Below are 18,039 nucleotides of genomic sequence, written 5' to 3'. Positions count from 1 at the left end.
ACATCGGCACATGAAGGCAATATGCCTAGAATTATCAGTTTGTTTGGTCAGTATAGAATTGCTTTCACCAGAAGACTGCAATTCAAAAATTCTTTTTCTTCAGTTCAGTCAATTTGTCTTCTTTCATAACTTTTGGATCACGAAGTAGATCTGAACATGGGTCAGTGCCACTCACTAGTGATCACTTGTATTTTTGAATTTGGTAACTCTGAAAGTGCTCATATGCCTGTTCTCACTACTTCTAACCTCTCTTTTAAATAGGCTTGTCAGAGATTGCTTCAAAATATTTTTTTTTTACTCCAGTGACATATGGTAGTAACAGTATTTGCCACATAGTGCAAGGAAGCTTTTGCTGCACTGGTAAAAAAAAAAAAAAAAAACCCAACCAAGTAGATAAGAAAACACAATTTATATGCCTCTCTGCAAGGGCAAATTGTTCCAATGACTCGCTGGCTAAAAGAAAACTTCCTACAATCTAATCTAAACCTCAATATGAATTTATGACCTCTAGTTCTGGAATTGTTTATAACAGTGAGAATTCCACCTTCATTCATTTTGTTAAACCCTCTCAGAGCCTTATAAACCTCAATCAGGTCACCACTGAGGTGCCTAGTTGCCAAGCTCTGTAGCCCACATAATTGGAGTCTTTCCTCATATGCTGATCACACCATTCGAGTTGCCTGTCTCTGGACCCTTTCAAGAAGCTCAATGTCTTTTTTCAGATGTCTCCATAGATGAACACACTATTCAAAATGTGGTCTTACAATTGCGTTATACAGTGGGATTATGACCTCCCTATTTCTACAGGATAGCACTTGATAAATGAGCAGCCCCCAAACTACTGAGTTGTACGGACCCCTTCATATATATGCATATTTTTATATCATGACATTACACCAATCTGAAGAATATCCATTAATCACAACCTTCTGCCCTGCAGCCATTCAGAAATCCATATTAGAATCTTACCAGTGATCCCAACCTGTTCAAGCTTATACAGAAACCTCTCATGAGGGGGCAAGTCAAATGCTTGCTAAAATCCAAATAAACTATGTCAATATTAGTCCATAAATCCAGCTCATTAGTAATTGTGTCAAAGTAGTCCACTAAGTTAGTTATTCATGATTTACCCTTAAAGCCATGTTTTGTGTCCATCAGAATGCATCTATCTAAATGTCCCTGGATTGCACTCGTAATCACTGCTGCTAAGATTTTTCTTACCACTGAAGTCAGGCTAACCAGTCTGTAGTTATCAACTTCACTCCTAGAACTGCTTTTATGCATCAGTTGAATCTGTTTAAATCTTTCTTTTTTTTTTTCACATTTTTTTCTAGCAGTAAATTTCCACAAAAAAACCCAGCCACTTTTGCAGAAAGGCTTGCATTTCCTTTGCTTTTTACTATCAAGTGCTCAATTTCCTCTTTTAATACCCTTGCTGCTTCAGTTTTTAGACTGACAGTAAGAGGGGAATTACCAATGCTAAGTACGAGAAAGTTTATAAAGAAATTTGTATGCTTTTGAGTGTTCAGGAGAAAATGCCCAATGTTGTACCCTTACTATGTTGGCACTGAAAGCAAGCTATTTTCTATTTGATAATTTTTTTTCATTATGAGAAGTAACCACAATGGAGTACAACTTGTCACCTTGGTTACTGATATCTGTAGTGAAAATGATCTGTTTTTCTGAGTTGTCACTGCTTCTTCTTTTCCTATCTGTGCAATTTCAGTATTGGGAAACATATTTCTGAACAACTCAGAGGAAGACTATGTTCTGTGACAAAATATACAAATAAATATTCAGCATATGACATAACATCTATTTTTACTTATCCTTTTATGAATCACATGCTGTCCTTATGCTTATTTTCTAATTGTTTGGCTATATTCCCTGCCAATTGAAATGAAAACATCTAGATATGGTACACATGACCATCTTGTTACTTTTTTCAACCTTTACAACACATGGAAAATCTTCCATACACATCTGAAATTTTATGCTGTATTTTTTGCACTTCACTAAAAGGCTACTGTTAACTAGCTTCATACCACACAAGTACATGAAATAGCCACACATTATAGAAAACAAGGCTATTATCTTGCATTTCTATATTGAAATATAGACTAGTCTATCTGATGGCCAATTCATTAATGAATATAAGTTCAAAAAATTCCAATTTTAATAGTTTTACTATTTTTTTTTGCCCTTTTCTGAAAACACTGTTTTTGCAGAAAAATAGAGAAATTCTTTATAACTGACTATATTATGCAGTGAAAGGAAAAATTGGTTGAATCAAGTAAAAAAGGTTGGATTCTCTGTTGCAGATAAACCAGCTCAGCTGATGAATTGAACAGGTACTTAACAAATAAAAGCTCCTTCACTGAGGAGAAACTGTGTGAGTGAAGATGAGCAATATATAATTTGTGATACTGATTATAGAAGGTTGTTTATTAGAAACATTTTCTAGCCTAAATGCTCCTATGGTTGAGGGTACGTAATTCTGAATAAGTAATTATGTACCCTCAGAATTATGGGTACATAATTCTGAGTAAGGCAGCAAGAAAGAAAGAAAGAAAGTGCACTGAACAATTAAAATTAATTTCAAGGGCATTAATAGACTCAGAGTGATTCCTTTGAATCGGAGAAGTGCTGGTGTTAGCCAATTCATGAAGGTGGTATGAAGACCAACGTAAGTAACAATAGACACGTCAATGTCAGTCTCAATTTAGTTATTTACTTTGGTCTTCAAAAGACTACAGACAAACCTGCCAGTCTGCAGTCTTTCAAAACAGCTAACTAATCTAGTTAGCTATTTTGAAAGTTGGATGTAATAAATAAATTTAAAATTGTATATATGGACTTTAGCAATGCATTTGACTCTGTCCCCCATCTTGAAGAGGGGATCACTTGAGGATTAGTATTGGGACTGTTATTGGTTCTGATTTTCTTAAATGACAAGGGTAAAGGGGTACAGGCATGATATCAAGACCAGGAGAATAGTTAATGACAAGTGCTGGGTAGTATTCTCTCAAAGATTTGGATAGGCATCAGGAATGGCTGGAAAATTGGCAGCTGTTGTTGCTGCAAAGTGCAAGGTTTCAAACTTGCAACTTTATAGCCTCAAAATAATACAAGAGGAGAAGATGACTGAAAGACAGTAGAGGTCAAGAGAACTTGGGAGTTAAGATACAGGTAGATGTGAAATTCTCCTGAAATGTAGACAGGTACCAAGGAGAGCAGCTGATGATTCATTGAATATTTGCTTGTAGAGAATAATCCCAATGTATAAGACCACAATGAGACCAAACTTGGAACAAAATTGTGTCTAAGTACGGAAACTGCACCTAAAAAAAAGATGCCAAGCTTCTAAGACAGGTGGTGTGTTTCGGGAAATCATAAAAAAGATGCCCATATGAGTAAAGACTGAATATGTGAGATACAGAGCTAGTAACTAAGTACCTCAGATCTGAGTGAGACACTGAGAGGATATAATAAAATGAATTAATATGAAATTGTATGGTTACAAAACAACTGGTAGGCATAATATGGCTATGAGCGTGGTCGCGGGCTGATATGCATGTTGCTTGGGTGAAAACCCTAGAATAATTCAAAGGTAAACCTTATACCGTCCACCTGAGATCAGCTAACTACAGTCTCGATTGAAGAGGACTTCAGAGATTCCTCCAGTCATTGAACCCAGACCCCTACAAACAAATAGGAGGGTCGATGTATCATGCTGACTAGGCTGAGGAAGAGGAATAGACTGGACTGTGAGAAATTTTCTTTTAGCCAATGAGTTGTAAATTACTGGGATAAGTTACCTGCACAAGTAATTGAGTCTCATAGGAAATCCAAAGGTCAGCAGTTGAATCACAATATATAAGACTGAAGCACATAAGAATTTTTTGGCTGGTGCAGCAGAAGCCTTGTGTTTTCTTACACCATATGCACTGGTGTAAGTACCATGGATGCTTCCGCCTTGCTAGAGTATGCTAGAGCACCTAGCAAAAACAGCAAACCTATGGCTGGAGATAGCTCATTGATATGAGAGGTTGATAGTGAATCAAAAAATTGTGCAGTCTAACAGATAGGTGAAATAATAGTGCAGTACAATGAACCAGACCCAAAGATAGATGGGTACACTAGTAGACATCCTAATTTTAGCCCATGTCAGCTAAAAACAAGCAGCAATGTGTTTAATGGGCACCGGAACAATGATAGTGAAGTTGGACAAATCCTAGATGTTCCAGGATGATGGCATGACAAGAGTAACATAAATCAATGGACTCATCATGCCAGATATCAACACTTTATGCTACTTGTAAAAGTGATTTTGTTGCAGGTCAGGTCCCTTGATAAGAGTTTGGGGACTCACTTTGTATCTTGAAAGTGTGCTATCATAATGAGTTGAAACTTATTATAATGTGCTTGGTGATCTAGATATTGCACATTCATTGCTTTTCATTCAAAGATTTCTTGAGGAAGTATTCCATCACTGTAGTCCTCGTATGCTATATTCACCAGATTTTGCTGTTGTGTGTGTGTGTGTGTTTTTGGATGGGGGGCGGGGAGAGATACCTTCAAAGGTTTTTTTGGTTTGGTTTTTTTTTTTTTTTTTTTAGGAGCATTAGCAACTAAGGCCATATTGCTCCGGTGCGGTGGTCATTCCCTGACCTTTCCGCAAGCTCCGTATTTGGTGGTGACGGGCTCGAACCCCGGTCTAATCAAGAAGCGTGTGCTACGCACTGCTGCTCCTTCCCACCTGGCTACGGAGGCGCCCGAACCTTCAAAGGTGTCCATCCAAATATTAGTTATCTCTGTACATTTTGATCACACCAGTGAAACAACATCTGATTGCCACTGCCTACTTGAACACGGTTGCTAACCAGATGTATCCCTTTGTGTTCACAGTTAACCACGGTAATGGTTATTTCCAGCAAGATAATGTGCAATGTCACAGCAGCTTTGTTGGCCTGCTCAGCCATTGTATCTAAACCTGATTGAGCACATATGAGATGGAATGAACTTTTCACAGAAGAGAACTACTGCTGCTGCCGCCACCTAATTTAAGACAACTACTGAAAGAATTCTTGCGGGAATTTATGCCCCGGGGCTCTTTAGAGATCTAAAAGAGGTAATACTGATTAGTTCAACATGCTTAATAAATTGGACACTCCACGTACATTTGGCATTTCAAAACATTGGCAAGCAGATAACCCATCAAAAGAGTAATATGATTAATAAATAAGTTTAAAAATAGAATTGTAGCTGAATAGCCAAGAAACTGAAAATCTACACTGATAACCTTAGATTTTTACACAACATTGATTTAAAAAATATAGATGGTACTAAAACTCATGAAACATTGCAAATATCATATAATTTTACAGGACGGCGAGTTTCCTGATGTTGGTGGAAGTGATCTATTCGATTAACTGAAATTTTTTTAAATACTGTTCTCGTTTATGAAGTAGAAGGATGTTTAGAAAAAATTTGTGCTAACCAAATGAAGGACATGTATTGAAATTCATATGTGGCATTAAGAATAAAGTCAACAGCCCCTGTAACTGTTGCTTTAGCCAAACAGTTTCTCCAAGTTAAAAACAAATTTCTCAGCTATAGAACAATTAGCTGGGTTACTTGTTAATGTTTATCCGTAGTGGCATAAATAACTATTTTAAGTGCACACATCTCAAAAATAAAAACATTCATTTAATTTCAATATACTGGATTTTTTTTTAAACAAAAGCCCCCCCCCATGTGCGCATAATACTTTTGCTCTGGTTCCATAAACTTCCAGCCATCCTGAGGACAACACGTGTCTCTGGGCTGTTTGAAGATAGGCAACAACACATTAAGTATAAAGAGATATTCATACAGGAATCTGCATGCAAACAAAAGGGATCTCTTTTGTTTCTGCAAAAAGGAAAAAAAACAACAGATACTGGTGTTTAAGACCATAAAAGAGTTGAAAAAACTTAATAATGAGTGTATTTTATCTTTTTAGGGTTGTCCAACAAGAAGACATAGATTTCTACCAATTATATCTTCAATGCAAGAAAATTTGCATTCAGTTAGAGAGTAATCAGTTATTGGAACACATTACCACTAGTCTAGTAATGTCAGACAAGTTATGAAATTAGAGTTTTTTTTTGTTTTTTTTTCTGACAAATATTACATAAGTTTTGTTTCCTTATATCAATCTGTTATTAGCACTAATAACGTTACCCAATAACAAGTCAAAACCACATGAATATAGGATGTGCACATTAGCAATGAAATGAATATGTAAGGCTGGACCAAAAAGTAATGCCTCTCACTGTACAGCTTTTGAAGGAATAGAAATAAATCACAAATAAAAAAATAATAATAGTGGAAAAAACAGTTGTCTTTAATTTGATGTATTATTTTCCTACACATGCCCCACCTAACTCAGTACATTTCAGCAGCAGTTACTGAATTTTTGTATAGTGTTTAAGTAAAATTCCTCCAGGTGAGAGGCAAACATTTCTATGTGGCTGTTTAAACGTCTTTACTGGAGTCATAACCTTTGCTTTGGAGAAGTTCTTTAAGCTTTGGGGATAAGCTAAGTGGAATCAAATCTGAACTATAAGGAGATTGGAGAACTTCTTCAAATCCCAGCAACCTTGCCAATGCTACACAGCTGCAGTAAGATTGCATATTGTTGTCTTTAAGAAATATTGCCAGGCCTTACTTGCTTGATTCTTTTTGTCCGAGTCTGTCCAATGTCTCGACGTACCAGATCAAATCCATTGTTATTCCCTTTTCCAAAATTTCTGTGTATATAACATTCATAGAGCCCCATAAAACAGTCACCATCACTTTACCAGTTCATGCTTAGGCTTTGATTTTTTTTTTTTTTTTTTTTTTGGACACGGAGATATTTTATCATGATATTTCTCAGACTATCCTGATTTCTTGATAATAAAAGTGGTAAATTTAGGATTCATCTGGGGCTTCAACAGGTCAAATATTTTTGGCAGTCAGAAACTCAATAACCACATGTTTAAAGATACTTCCCCATAAAACAGTGTAACATGTAAATGAAAACAACCATTAAGAACAACTACTGTGTACATTATTAATATTGATCTGTTGATGGCGGTGCCGACAAATATGCCAACAAAGAAGGTTTCCTTATTTCATGTGCCCACCCACTGCCTCTCTGTCAGGTCAACTTTCTTCATAGAAACGAAAATGACATTATCTTTCCCCCAAATTTTTATTTTATCCTTTGAGGGAATTTTCCCAAACTTTTATAACTCACAGAATATCACAGAATTTTGCAAACAGAATATAATTTTATAAAAGGATATTCTGTTTGCAAAAATGGAACTCAGTGAAGACTGCTCAACTATAATAATAACTTTCTGATTTTCTTTATAAGCAAACTGTCCATTTAACTAGATAACTCATCCCTTATTTTTATGCCTTTTAAGGACTACATTAGAATAAACAATTTATTTAAATGAATCTAAGAGAATTTTGATTGGTGAGAGAATCTACTTACTGGTAAGGATGGAGCTAATCGCTGATGAGTAAGAGAATCCAATGTTGGAGGATGAGGAATGGCATGAGCTCCTAACTTTGGACCCTCTTCATTCTTCTCTTCTTCACGCCGCTTTAAGCATGCAGCCTTAGGATTAAGATTCCTTTCTAAAATTCAGCAAAAAAACAAAAGAAAGTTACCTATTAGATTTTTCATTTGCTATATATTCACACAATAAAATAATTGCTGATAGAGTTGGGAGGGAATCCCCTCATATAGCTATAAGACCGCAATATACAGGAACTCCCCAGCTTACGTATTACTCGACTTATGGAAATTTGACTTTACGTAAGTTTTTGCTGGCCGGTGCAAACTTAAGAAAATCGTGGAAATGTATTTTGCATCCCGTAGGAATAAATGGATGTATTGTGAAAATTTCGTAATGTGAACCCAATAACACTTTTTTTTTTTTTTTTTTTTTGTTAATTCGTTCCAAGACCTTGGAAGTTGAAATTTTTGCTATATAATTATGCTATTTATCTCTCTAATAGGTCATTTTTATAATGGACATTTTCATCGTTATCATATGTTCCGTTATAAGAATCAGTTTTGAACGCCTTTGTGATATTTTATGGCTAATGGTTACAGCATGAAAAATGGCTGTTATATCAAAATGTTGTTATAGTGACAGTTCATAAAATAAAGTAAAAAGAATAAAGAAAAGTTGAACATTCAATGTAGTTCTACTAATTAGTAGAACTACAGTATTAAATAAAAAAAAAAAAAAAATTAAAAAAAAAGAGAGATTGTACATTTTGCATTACAATTAATTTGTAAATTACTTATGTATGGTATCTATGTATATGTATGTACATATAGACAAATTGTTATTATCAGTGTATTAGGTGGGGGAGCTGAACTGTCAGGGGTAATTACCATGGAAGAATTGAGAGCACATGTATGCCAAAAAACAGATACCTGAAATTAAAATGAAATTAACTTAAGCACCTAAAGCCGTGGATCCTATGACTTTAACTACTTCAAGGGGTCGGCAGCAAAAATCGTAGGAGCCACTGCAATAAGCCGGGTCTCTGTTTCTGTTATGATGTACATGTTAAAAGTATATGTATACATCATAGCCGACCCAACAGAAGAATAAAAATTAAAGAAAGCAAAACAAGAAAACTTACTGTGTGTATGTGTATGGACCGGAATACGCACAGATATATGTATGCACACACACACACACACACACACACACACACACACACACACACACACACACACACACACACACACACACACACACACACACACACACACACACACACAGTAACAAATTTAAAATTGGGAAAGGAGTTTGAAAAAGAAACACATCTCCGAAGTTGTTTGCTGCTGCCTTGAAGTTTCAGAAGACTGGACTGGTCACAAAAAGGAGTCAATGTGAATGAAGAGTACTTGAACCATTTATGACTTGCAGATGACATTGTGATCATAAGTCATGATCCCAAAGAATTATAGGAAACTCGTAATCAGTTATGCAGTTAGTATGGATTTCAGACTAAAGATGAATATGGCTAAAACAAAAGTAATGCTGAACAAATGCCACAGAAAGGGATATAATCATTGAAGAAGCAGTAATTGAAAGGTAATTCATAATTCACTGAAAAGGTAACTCACTGAAAAGGCAGTAATTCATATACCTACTGAGGAGCAATATCCCAATTCATCTGAAACACAAAATAATGAATCAATGTATACTCCTTACCATGACTTATGTGGAAGTGAAACTTCAGCACTCACCTAAAGAATGGAAGAGAAGCTGAAAACTATACACAGCGAAAAAGGAACAAATTATATTAGGATCAGACTGTTAGATAAGAAGAGAAACACATGAATTAGGCAGCAAACACAAATAAAGGACATTCTTATCAAAACTAAAGAACTGAAATGGACTTGGGCAGGACATATAAGACAATGATGACAGATGGACTAAGAAAATAATAGAATGGTACCCAAGAGGAGCTAAAAGAAAACCTGGAAAACAGTGGAGATGGACAGATGAAATTCAAGAGTTCGTGGGTAGTAAATGGATGGCCATTGCACAAAACAGAAGGAACTGGAAAGTTGCTGGAGAGACCTTCACCCTGCAGTGGATTGAAAATGGCTGCTGCTGATGATGATGATGTAGTTTAATTACAATTGTTTTTTTTTTAACTGTTCACTTCTTCCATAATAGACTTTTTTATAACTGTAAAACATCATCTACTACTCCATATGACATTTTACAATTTGTTTCTGTTTGGTGAACATGATTAAATTCCTTGCCATATTATTTTAATATTAAATAGAATTAATTATTTAAAAATACCTTTCATCATCATGTATATGGCAGGTCTATGACACGGTGGTCACGGACGACAGTATTTAGTCTAAAGTTGCAAATTAAATGGACAGTAATTATTTCATGTGCCAGAAATAGTTTCTCAAGTGTGAGTGCACTTTTTTTGGGTTTTCAAAATAGAACTAATACTACTTGTAAAATTCTTACTGATGCCAATCAAACACAAAATTAAACTTGAAAAACCAACAACAAAATTTTAATGCTAATGGCAACAATAGTGCTAATAATGATAAGTTGTGCTTGCAATTATTTGAACTTGAAGTCCCTGCCGCATAACCTAACCTGTCTTCCTCATGGTTGTGGCAAACTTCTTGCTGGGTTTTTAACTTAATCTTCTTCAACCCCTATATGCAACATTGTATGTTGGAGCTTACATAGTCATTTTTCTGCATTTTATTCCAACACATCTGATAACACAGTCTTTTCTATTACAATTAAATTAGAGTGTAATCACATTCTGAATATTTTGGTCTTTGCTGCTTCCCATACTATGCCTAGTTTAACACTTTCACTGCTGGCTTTTCCAATGACCCTTTTGACCTGGGATTGAAAACCACAGGATTGAGTCAATCTGGATTAGAGAGGGCAGAGATATTTTTGGGCTTTCTTATCACTAAGACTGAATTTACCAGCCTCCTGCAAAGGTTGCTTAACAAAAATATCGTTTTTCTTCTGTCAAACAGGAAGAAAAATTTCTAAAAGTTGGGTTTCCCCTTCCAAGTGGATTAAAAATCGGATGCTATGTATTTGCATAATAAAGCAGTGAATATGCTAGGCAACTTTACTGCTCGGCATGCTTTTCTTGTTACTCTTTTCTAGAAATTTATTACCAGTAAAGGAGAAATGCTATCTCTACTGGCTTTTTGAGTTTAATTTCTGGTTTTTGCTGTTTCTTTAATTTTCTTTAACTCTGACTTCTTTTCCCTCTTATTTTTAATTACATTTTCAAATTTTGCATGTGTTTGTCCTTCTTTCTTAAAAGTTTTAATATCACTTTAGTCAATTTACATTTTAGAAATTACATAGCACCCTTTACTGTATGAAGTCTGAAATAGAATTCTTACATATTTATTCTGACTAGAGGTGCTGTTTATGGATATTTATATTTGTGTCTATATGTTTTAGGTTCATTCTTCATAGCACTGGATGCTTTGCTAGTCAGTTGTTGTTGTTTGGTTTTTAGGAGCATTAGCAACTAAGGCCATATTGCTCCGGGAAAATGCAGTGGTCATTCCCTGACCTTTCCACATCCTTCGTATTTGGTGGTGACAGGCTCGAACCCCGGTCTAATCAAGAAGCATGTGCTACGCACTGCTGCTCCTGTCCACCTGGCTACAGAGGCGCCTTGGCTAGTCAGTAATGCATTTGCTAGTGGTGGTGGTTTTTAGACAAATCAGCAAAAGGCCATTTGTGCATTGTGTAATATAACTTTACAACAAGATTTCCACGTTATGCAAGCTGAAAATAACTTACAGGGAAAATCTTTACTCACTCTGATTGAGATTGGCTAACTACAGTCCTAAATGAAATCTTTAGAAATTTAAATCAATATGAACTGAGACCACTTTAAATGAGTGAATGGTCAAACTGTTGTGGAGGACCCTTGCTTGGTTGAGGGGTTATCAAAACACTACTATTCTTCCATTACTCACTGTTGTGCCTTGAAGAGATGGAGATCAGTGGTCCAATCTCTCATTCCTATTCTTCTTCCCAGGTATTTCCAATTCTCTTTTTATAAAGTAATACACATCCATCGGCACTTCATGATGAAGCCTATTTTATTCTTTATCTAAATTCAGTACTTGGGCTTGTGATAACTTTAAGCTGGTAAAAGAGACATATCATCTTACTGGCATTTTGAATATTTTCACTTCTGAAATTTATTTGTTACGCTGTGTACTTGATACACAGGCAGACTTTAATTCCTTAAATTTAGTATTATTGTTGTAAAACTGCAAGTTGACAAAGAGAGACATACCATCTCAACTGACTTTTACAAGTTTCATTTTCTTTTGGTCAGCATTAGAAGGAATTTTATATTCAGTTTACTTCTGATTTCAATAAAGGGCCTTTATGGCTTAGAGAACTAATACTACTACCAATCAGGAAAAAAATTAAGCATATTATTTATTAAATTTAAGATTAACAGGAAAAATATATACAGTGAGGAAAACAACAAAAAGCTGTTTTCCTCATTTCATACCTATAAACATGCAAAAAATATGAATAAATAAAACATTTCATTACTCTTACCTCTGACTTGTTGTTCTAAACTAGTGATCACATCAACAGCTTGATGAAGAATGTTCAATTTTGTCTGTGCTTTATCTGTTTTTAAGTGCACCATACACATCCTACCTAATTCTTTAAAGGCCTCATTTATATCCCTTACACGAATCCTAAAAAAAAAAAAAAAAAAAAAAAAAATTAGAAAACAGTGAAAAAATGTTTTTTATTTTTTATTATAGTGAAAGAGCTGAAGAAAATGAAACCAATGGCATGTGTGTAATTACATAAATACCAAAGTGCTTGAATGAAATGTGTAATATACAGGTTACACATTTCATTCCTGATTCTGAGATGAGAGTAAGAAATATGTATGGGGGAAGGGGAGATACCAAACACAATATATCTCCAAGCGGTGATCACATTGACAGTTATGATGATAACTTTATATCCCTGCCATGCAAAGGAAGCATTTATAGATTTTACAAAAACAGAAGTATTAAAATTCTGGATGAATCAAAAAATCAGTTAAAGGAAAGCATATTGTACAATATATTCAGGGTTATTCAAAGAAAATGCTGTTCGGTGTACAATACATATCAATGTATTGTACTTGATATCACTGGTTCAACTGTTAATGATCCTGCTCACGTAGCTAACAAACTGAATCAGTATTTTGCATCTACATTCACACATGAGGAGTTATTCAGGGAGGGGAATGTCAGAGGTGAATAAACTCTGGCAGTTAACTAAATCATTTTGTGATAACTGAGAGCAAAGTGGAGGAGAAATTGTTGAAAATAAACACAAAGGCATCTGGGGTGGTGGGATCTATCCAGTTATATTAAAGGATGCAGCAAAGGAAGTTGTTGTTGTTGTTATTTGTTTTTTTAGGAGCATTAGCAACTAAGGCCATATTGCTCCGGGGATATGCGGTGGTCATTCCCTGACCTTTCCGCATCCTCTGTATTTGGTGGGCACGGGTTCGAACCTCGGGTCTAATCAAGAAGCATGTGCTACGCATTGCTGCTCCTGCCCACCTGGCTACGGAGGCGCCAGCAAAGGAAGTAAGCAAACCCTTAGCCATAATTATGAGAGCTCCCTTGGACTCAGGGGAGGTACCATGGACTGGAGATGTGCAAATGTAACCCCAATTCAAAAAGGAGGATCAAAGGGTGATACAAGTAATTATAGACCCATTAGCTAACTTCTGTTCCAGGGAAATTAATGGAGGCACTGGTTAAAGGAGCACTGCAGCATCATCTAGACAAGACTTCAGTTATAGTTAAGGCACAAGATGGGTTTGTTAAGGGGAAGTCTTGTCTGACTAATTTGATTAGATACTATGATGTGGTCACAAAGGAACTGGATGCAAAGAACAATTTTGATATCATATACAATACTTGGATCTTAGGAAGGCTTTTGATACTGTTTCACAGGGAAGACTGCTGTACAAATTGGAGCAATGTGGCATTAAGGGCAAGTTGCTGCTAAGGATAAAGAGATGGCTGAGTGGGAGAAAACAGAGAGCAGTAATCAATGGACACTGCTCTTCGTGGACTAATGTTATTAGTGGAATCCCTAGGGTTCAAGTGTTGGGTCCATTGTTGTTTTCTGTTTTTATTAATGATATTGATGAAGGTATATCAGGCTTAATTCTAAGTCTGCAGATGATACAAAGGTTGACAGGGTTGTTAATGACAGTACGTACTGCAACAGGATCTAGAACAGTTGAGCAGATGGGCTAGCAACAGAAGTTTAACATTGACAAATGTAAAGTACTGCATATGAGTAGCCCTAAGGTAATGTATCAACTGTGTGGTACTATACTCGGTGGTAATTATGCAGTTAGATATGAAGTTTTCTAAGCAGTGCAAAAGGTCTGCAAGAGTAGCTCATGGTGTCTTGTCAATGATATACAGGAATTTTTCTAGCAGGAATAAGGAGGTGATTATCCCCTTGTATAAGGCAATGGTCATGCAACATCTTGAGTACTGTATACAGGTCTGGAGGCCTCATTTTAGGAAGGATATAGAGCTGCTGGAACAAGTACAGAAAAAGGCAACAAGATTGGTGAGAGGAACAAAGGGGTGTTTTTACCAAGAGAGGCTTAAGTTCTGCAAGTTGCAGCATCTGGAAACTAGGCACCTGCAAGGTTATCTGATTCAGGTGTATAAGGCCTTGAATAGTTTGAGCAAGCTCAATGTTGATGGGATTTCTCCTCTTGTCCAGATTAATTGCCCGAGGGGACATAAATTCAAATTGACAAAAGACAGTTGTAGAATAGATGTGCGGAAATTTGCCATTAGCCAGCGGGTGGTTGATTGCTGGAACAAACTTCCATTTGTTGTTGTAGAAGTTGACAATAAATTGAAGGCAGAACTAGACAAACATTTGGAGCAAATAGATGGGTGAAATGGGAAGGGGTGTTTTTTTTTTGTTTTTTGGCTGATGCTGTATAAGCTTGCTTTCTCACATTATATGCCTCTACTAATGCTAATGCAAATACAATTAAAAACTATTTTACAATGCGATGAAGGTGTTGATCTTGACAGTATAAACATCTATTCTCATTTTGGAGTGTTTTGCACAACTTTATGAAGGATGTGTTCATCACTTGCATGTGAATGCAGTTCTCAATATTTTGCTTCAGTCTTATTTGGTAAGAGCCCAATTTGGATATCTATTCCTGAATGTCTGTTGGCATTGCAAAAATTATTAGGATGGAAGATAATCGTCCAAAATTAACATATTCTTTCAGGAAACCTCACACTGTGCACCACCCTAAATATCATTCCACTAACTGTTTTCTAAAAAAATATCGCTCCATATCCAAAGACCTTCTGTACTCTGTTGCTATAATTACACACCAGTGATCAACGGGTTGCATGATAAATGGATAAACCAATATTACAATGTGGTTATAATTAAACTTTGGCTACCAATAAGTAGGTATTACACACCAGTGATCAACGGGTTGCATGATAAATGGATAAACCAATATGTACAATGTGGTTATAATTAAACTTTGGCTACCAATAAGTAGGTAGCAAACCACGGATCATCCAAAGATGAAATGTGGGACGGACATCTAGACCAGAGATCAGAAACCTTTTTCTTTGTGAATGTTACCTATGGTACATGTGGCAAAGGCTGCCAGTGCCACACCTAGACAATACTGAAATGAAAGCCACAAAAAAATATAATAATAAAAAGTTTGAAAAGTGTTTGGATTGCAAACGAGTATAATATCATAATCTTTTGTGAACTTAAAAGATGACAACTGCTCCACACCACATTAACTTTTGCCCCCAGCTGTTGTTGTTATTGGAGGTTTTACAGTGGAAAGGCAACTAAAGGCTATTATGCACCAAAAAATGTTAAAAATAAGAGGTGCCATTAAAAGTCAGTTGTGTGCATTAAGTTGGATTAGCATCAAATTCTATCATAGCATTGTATTTTTTTTTTTTTAGGAAAGTGAAAACTGCACTGATATCAGATCTGTCAGCTAAAATTTGTTTCAAAATAGGAGTGATTTTGCCTTGATAAGAACATGGTTTGCCATATTCTATTATAAAGAGAACTGTCAACTATGAAATGTTGGAATGTGAGTTGAGTTAAGACAGTCCTGACTGAATGGTGGATTGGAGGCTGAAAGGTGAGTAAGGTGCTTTGACCTATTCTTAGTCTTGCAAGTGTGGCATCTTTTCAATTTGAGCAGAAGTTGTATGGCCAAGACTGGAGATTAGGTTTATCTGAAGGAGTTTGTTGTCTTCTTGATTTTTCCAGATGGTTTGCCAGTGATTTTTACTTCAACTTATAAGATTTTTGTAGTCAGTGAAAGGAATTTTAAAAGCAGTGTAAACTGGTTCCATAGTGAATTTGGCATTACAGGCATCCTGGACTTCATGCAAAACTGTATACTTCAGGAACAACTCAGTCTAAACTAGAATAATAACTGCTGGAGTGCCACAAGGAGGTGTTTTGTTCAGATCATTCTTCATGGCTGTGCTCATACCTTTCACATATCTTCAGCGCAAGGTATGGCTGTGCTGATACCTTTCACTGATTGCACTGAAGATATTCTGCTGTACACTGACATTAAGATACTAACCCCCGTCATGCCTGGTGGTGAGCCAGCTAAAATTACATACACTAAAAATAACAGGTTCATTGAGTTAGCTTTCTGCCTTGAAAAGTTAAGAACAACGAAGAAATATATCCAGATTGTAATTTACCCTGTGTGCTCTATGCAGCAGAAATTTGGGTGTCAGCTACCCTGACAGTCAAGAAAAAAAGCCAAAGAGTATTGGCTACTCAAGTGGGCCCTTCATAAACATTGCATTCCTCCACTGGCGAGGATGATTCAAATGGCAAGAGAGATAATGCTGCCAAGGCTACCAACCACAATAAATAGCAGACGGCTCAACTTCTACTCAACTGGTCTCATTTCATTCCCAAATTTCTGGGATCTCTGTACCCAACACACTCCTGCACACTCTTTAAGGTCAACTCCAATGTTGCTGCCAAGTTTATGCAGAATTCAATTGGCGCTTAATTCTGCATAACCTTGATTCTGCAGAATTAAATTGACTCCTTAGGTGCCTAAGGAGTGGAATAAAGCAATCATAATTTTGCTGCATAAGAAAGGAGATAAATCAGAAATTGGAAATTATAGAACAATTAAGTTGTTGTCCCACATCTACAAGTTGTTCACAAAGGTCATTACTAACATTAGAAAGAATACTTGATGAGAATCAACTGAAAGAGCAAGCTGGCTTCAGAACAAGATTCTCAACTAGGGATCACCTTCACGTAATATTACAGCTAATGGAAAAAGCAAATGAATATAAAACACCAATTTTCTTGGCATTTGTAGATTATGAAAAGGCATTGGACTCCATACAGTATAAAGCAATGTTTCAGGCACTGGAAAACGAGGCATAGATACACCATACATTATTATTTTGAAGTAAATATACACAAATGCTACCTCCTTTATTAGACTAGACAAAGGTAGTAGCAAATTTAAAATTGAGAAAGGAGTTCGACAAGGAGACACAATATCTCCAAAGTTGTTTACTGCTGCCCTTGAAGCAGCTTTCAAAAGATTGGACTGATCGCAGAAAGGAGTCAATGTGAATGGAGAGTACCTAAACCATTTACAATTTACAGATGACATTGTGATCATAAGCCATGATCCCAAAGAATTAGAGGAAAATCTTAATCAGTTATGCAGAGTTAGCATGGATTTCAGACTAAAGATGAATATGGCTAAAACAAAAGTAATGATGAACAAGTATGCCACAGAAAGGGATATATTGAAGGAGCAGTAATTGAAAAGGTGCATTCGTATACTTATCTGGCACAAGTCATTAGCTGTAATAATGATAAATGGCTGGAAGTCAAGAGAAGGATAAATTTCGGATGGATAGCATTCAGGAAATATAGTCACATACTAAGGAGCAATATCCCAATTCATCTGAAACACAAAACAATGAACCAATGTATACTCCCCCACCATGACTTATATGGAATAAATACATAATGAAACTTGGGCACTCACCAAAAAGAATGGAAGAGAAGCTGAAAACTACACAGCGAAGAAAGGAACAAATTATATTAGGAATCAGACTGTTAGATAACAAGAGAAACACATGGATCAGGCAGCAAACACAAATAAAGGACATCCTTATCAAAACTAAAGAACTGAAATGGACTTGGGCAAGACACATAACTCTGCATAACTGATTTAAATTTTTATCTAATTCTTTGAGATCATGGCTTATGATCACAATGTCATCTGCAAATTTTAAATGGTTTATGTACTCTCCATTCACATTGACTCCTTTCTGCGACCAGTCCAATCTTTTGAAAGCTGCTTCAAGGGCAGCAGTAAACA

At 36.0% G+C, this 18,039-nt stretch overlaps 1 protein-coding gene across 3 annotated transcripts in view; it reads right to left on the bottom strand.

Annotated features, from left to right (window-relative positions):
- The window catches only part of LOC150081502 (transcription factor 12-like), a 621,638-nt gene that overhangs the window by 32,298 nt on the left and 571,301 nt on the right, over positions 1-18,039 (bottom strand). For all 3 annotated transcript variants that reach the window (XR_016547303.1, XM_090379956.1, XM_090379957.1), the window contains exons 15-16: positions 12,165-12,310; positions 7,529-7,674 (exon numbers count right to left, since the gene is read on the bottom strand). Coding sequence is in view for 2 of the 3 variants with exons in the window: in XM_090379956.1 (XP_090236082.1) it covers positions 7,529-7,674; positions 12,165-12,310 (292 nt within the window). In the remaining variant the exon portion in view is untranslated. The remainder of the gene's footprint in view (positions 1-7,528; positions 7,675-12,164; positions 12,311-18,039) is intronic.

This window comes from Mastigoproctus giganteus, chromosome 8 (genome assembly GCF_048544385.1).
Source record: "Mastigoproctus giganteus isolate SK-2022 chromosome 8, ASM4854438v1, whole genome shotgun sequence".
NCBI classification, from domain to species: Eukaryota; Metazoa; Arthropoda; class Arachnida; order Uropygi; family Thelyphonidae; genus Mastigoproctus; species Mastigoproctus giganteus.
The sequence above is the reverse complement of the archived record's forward strand: the minus strand, read 5'-3'. Positions and strand labels throughout refer to the sequence as shown.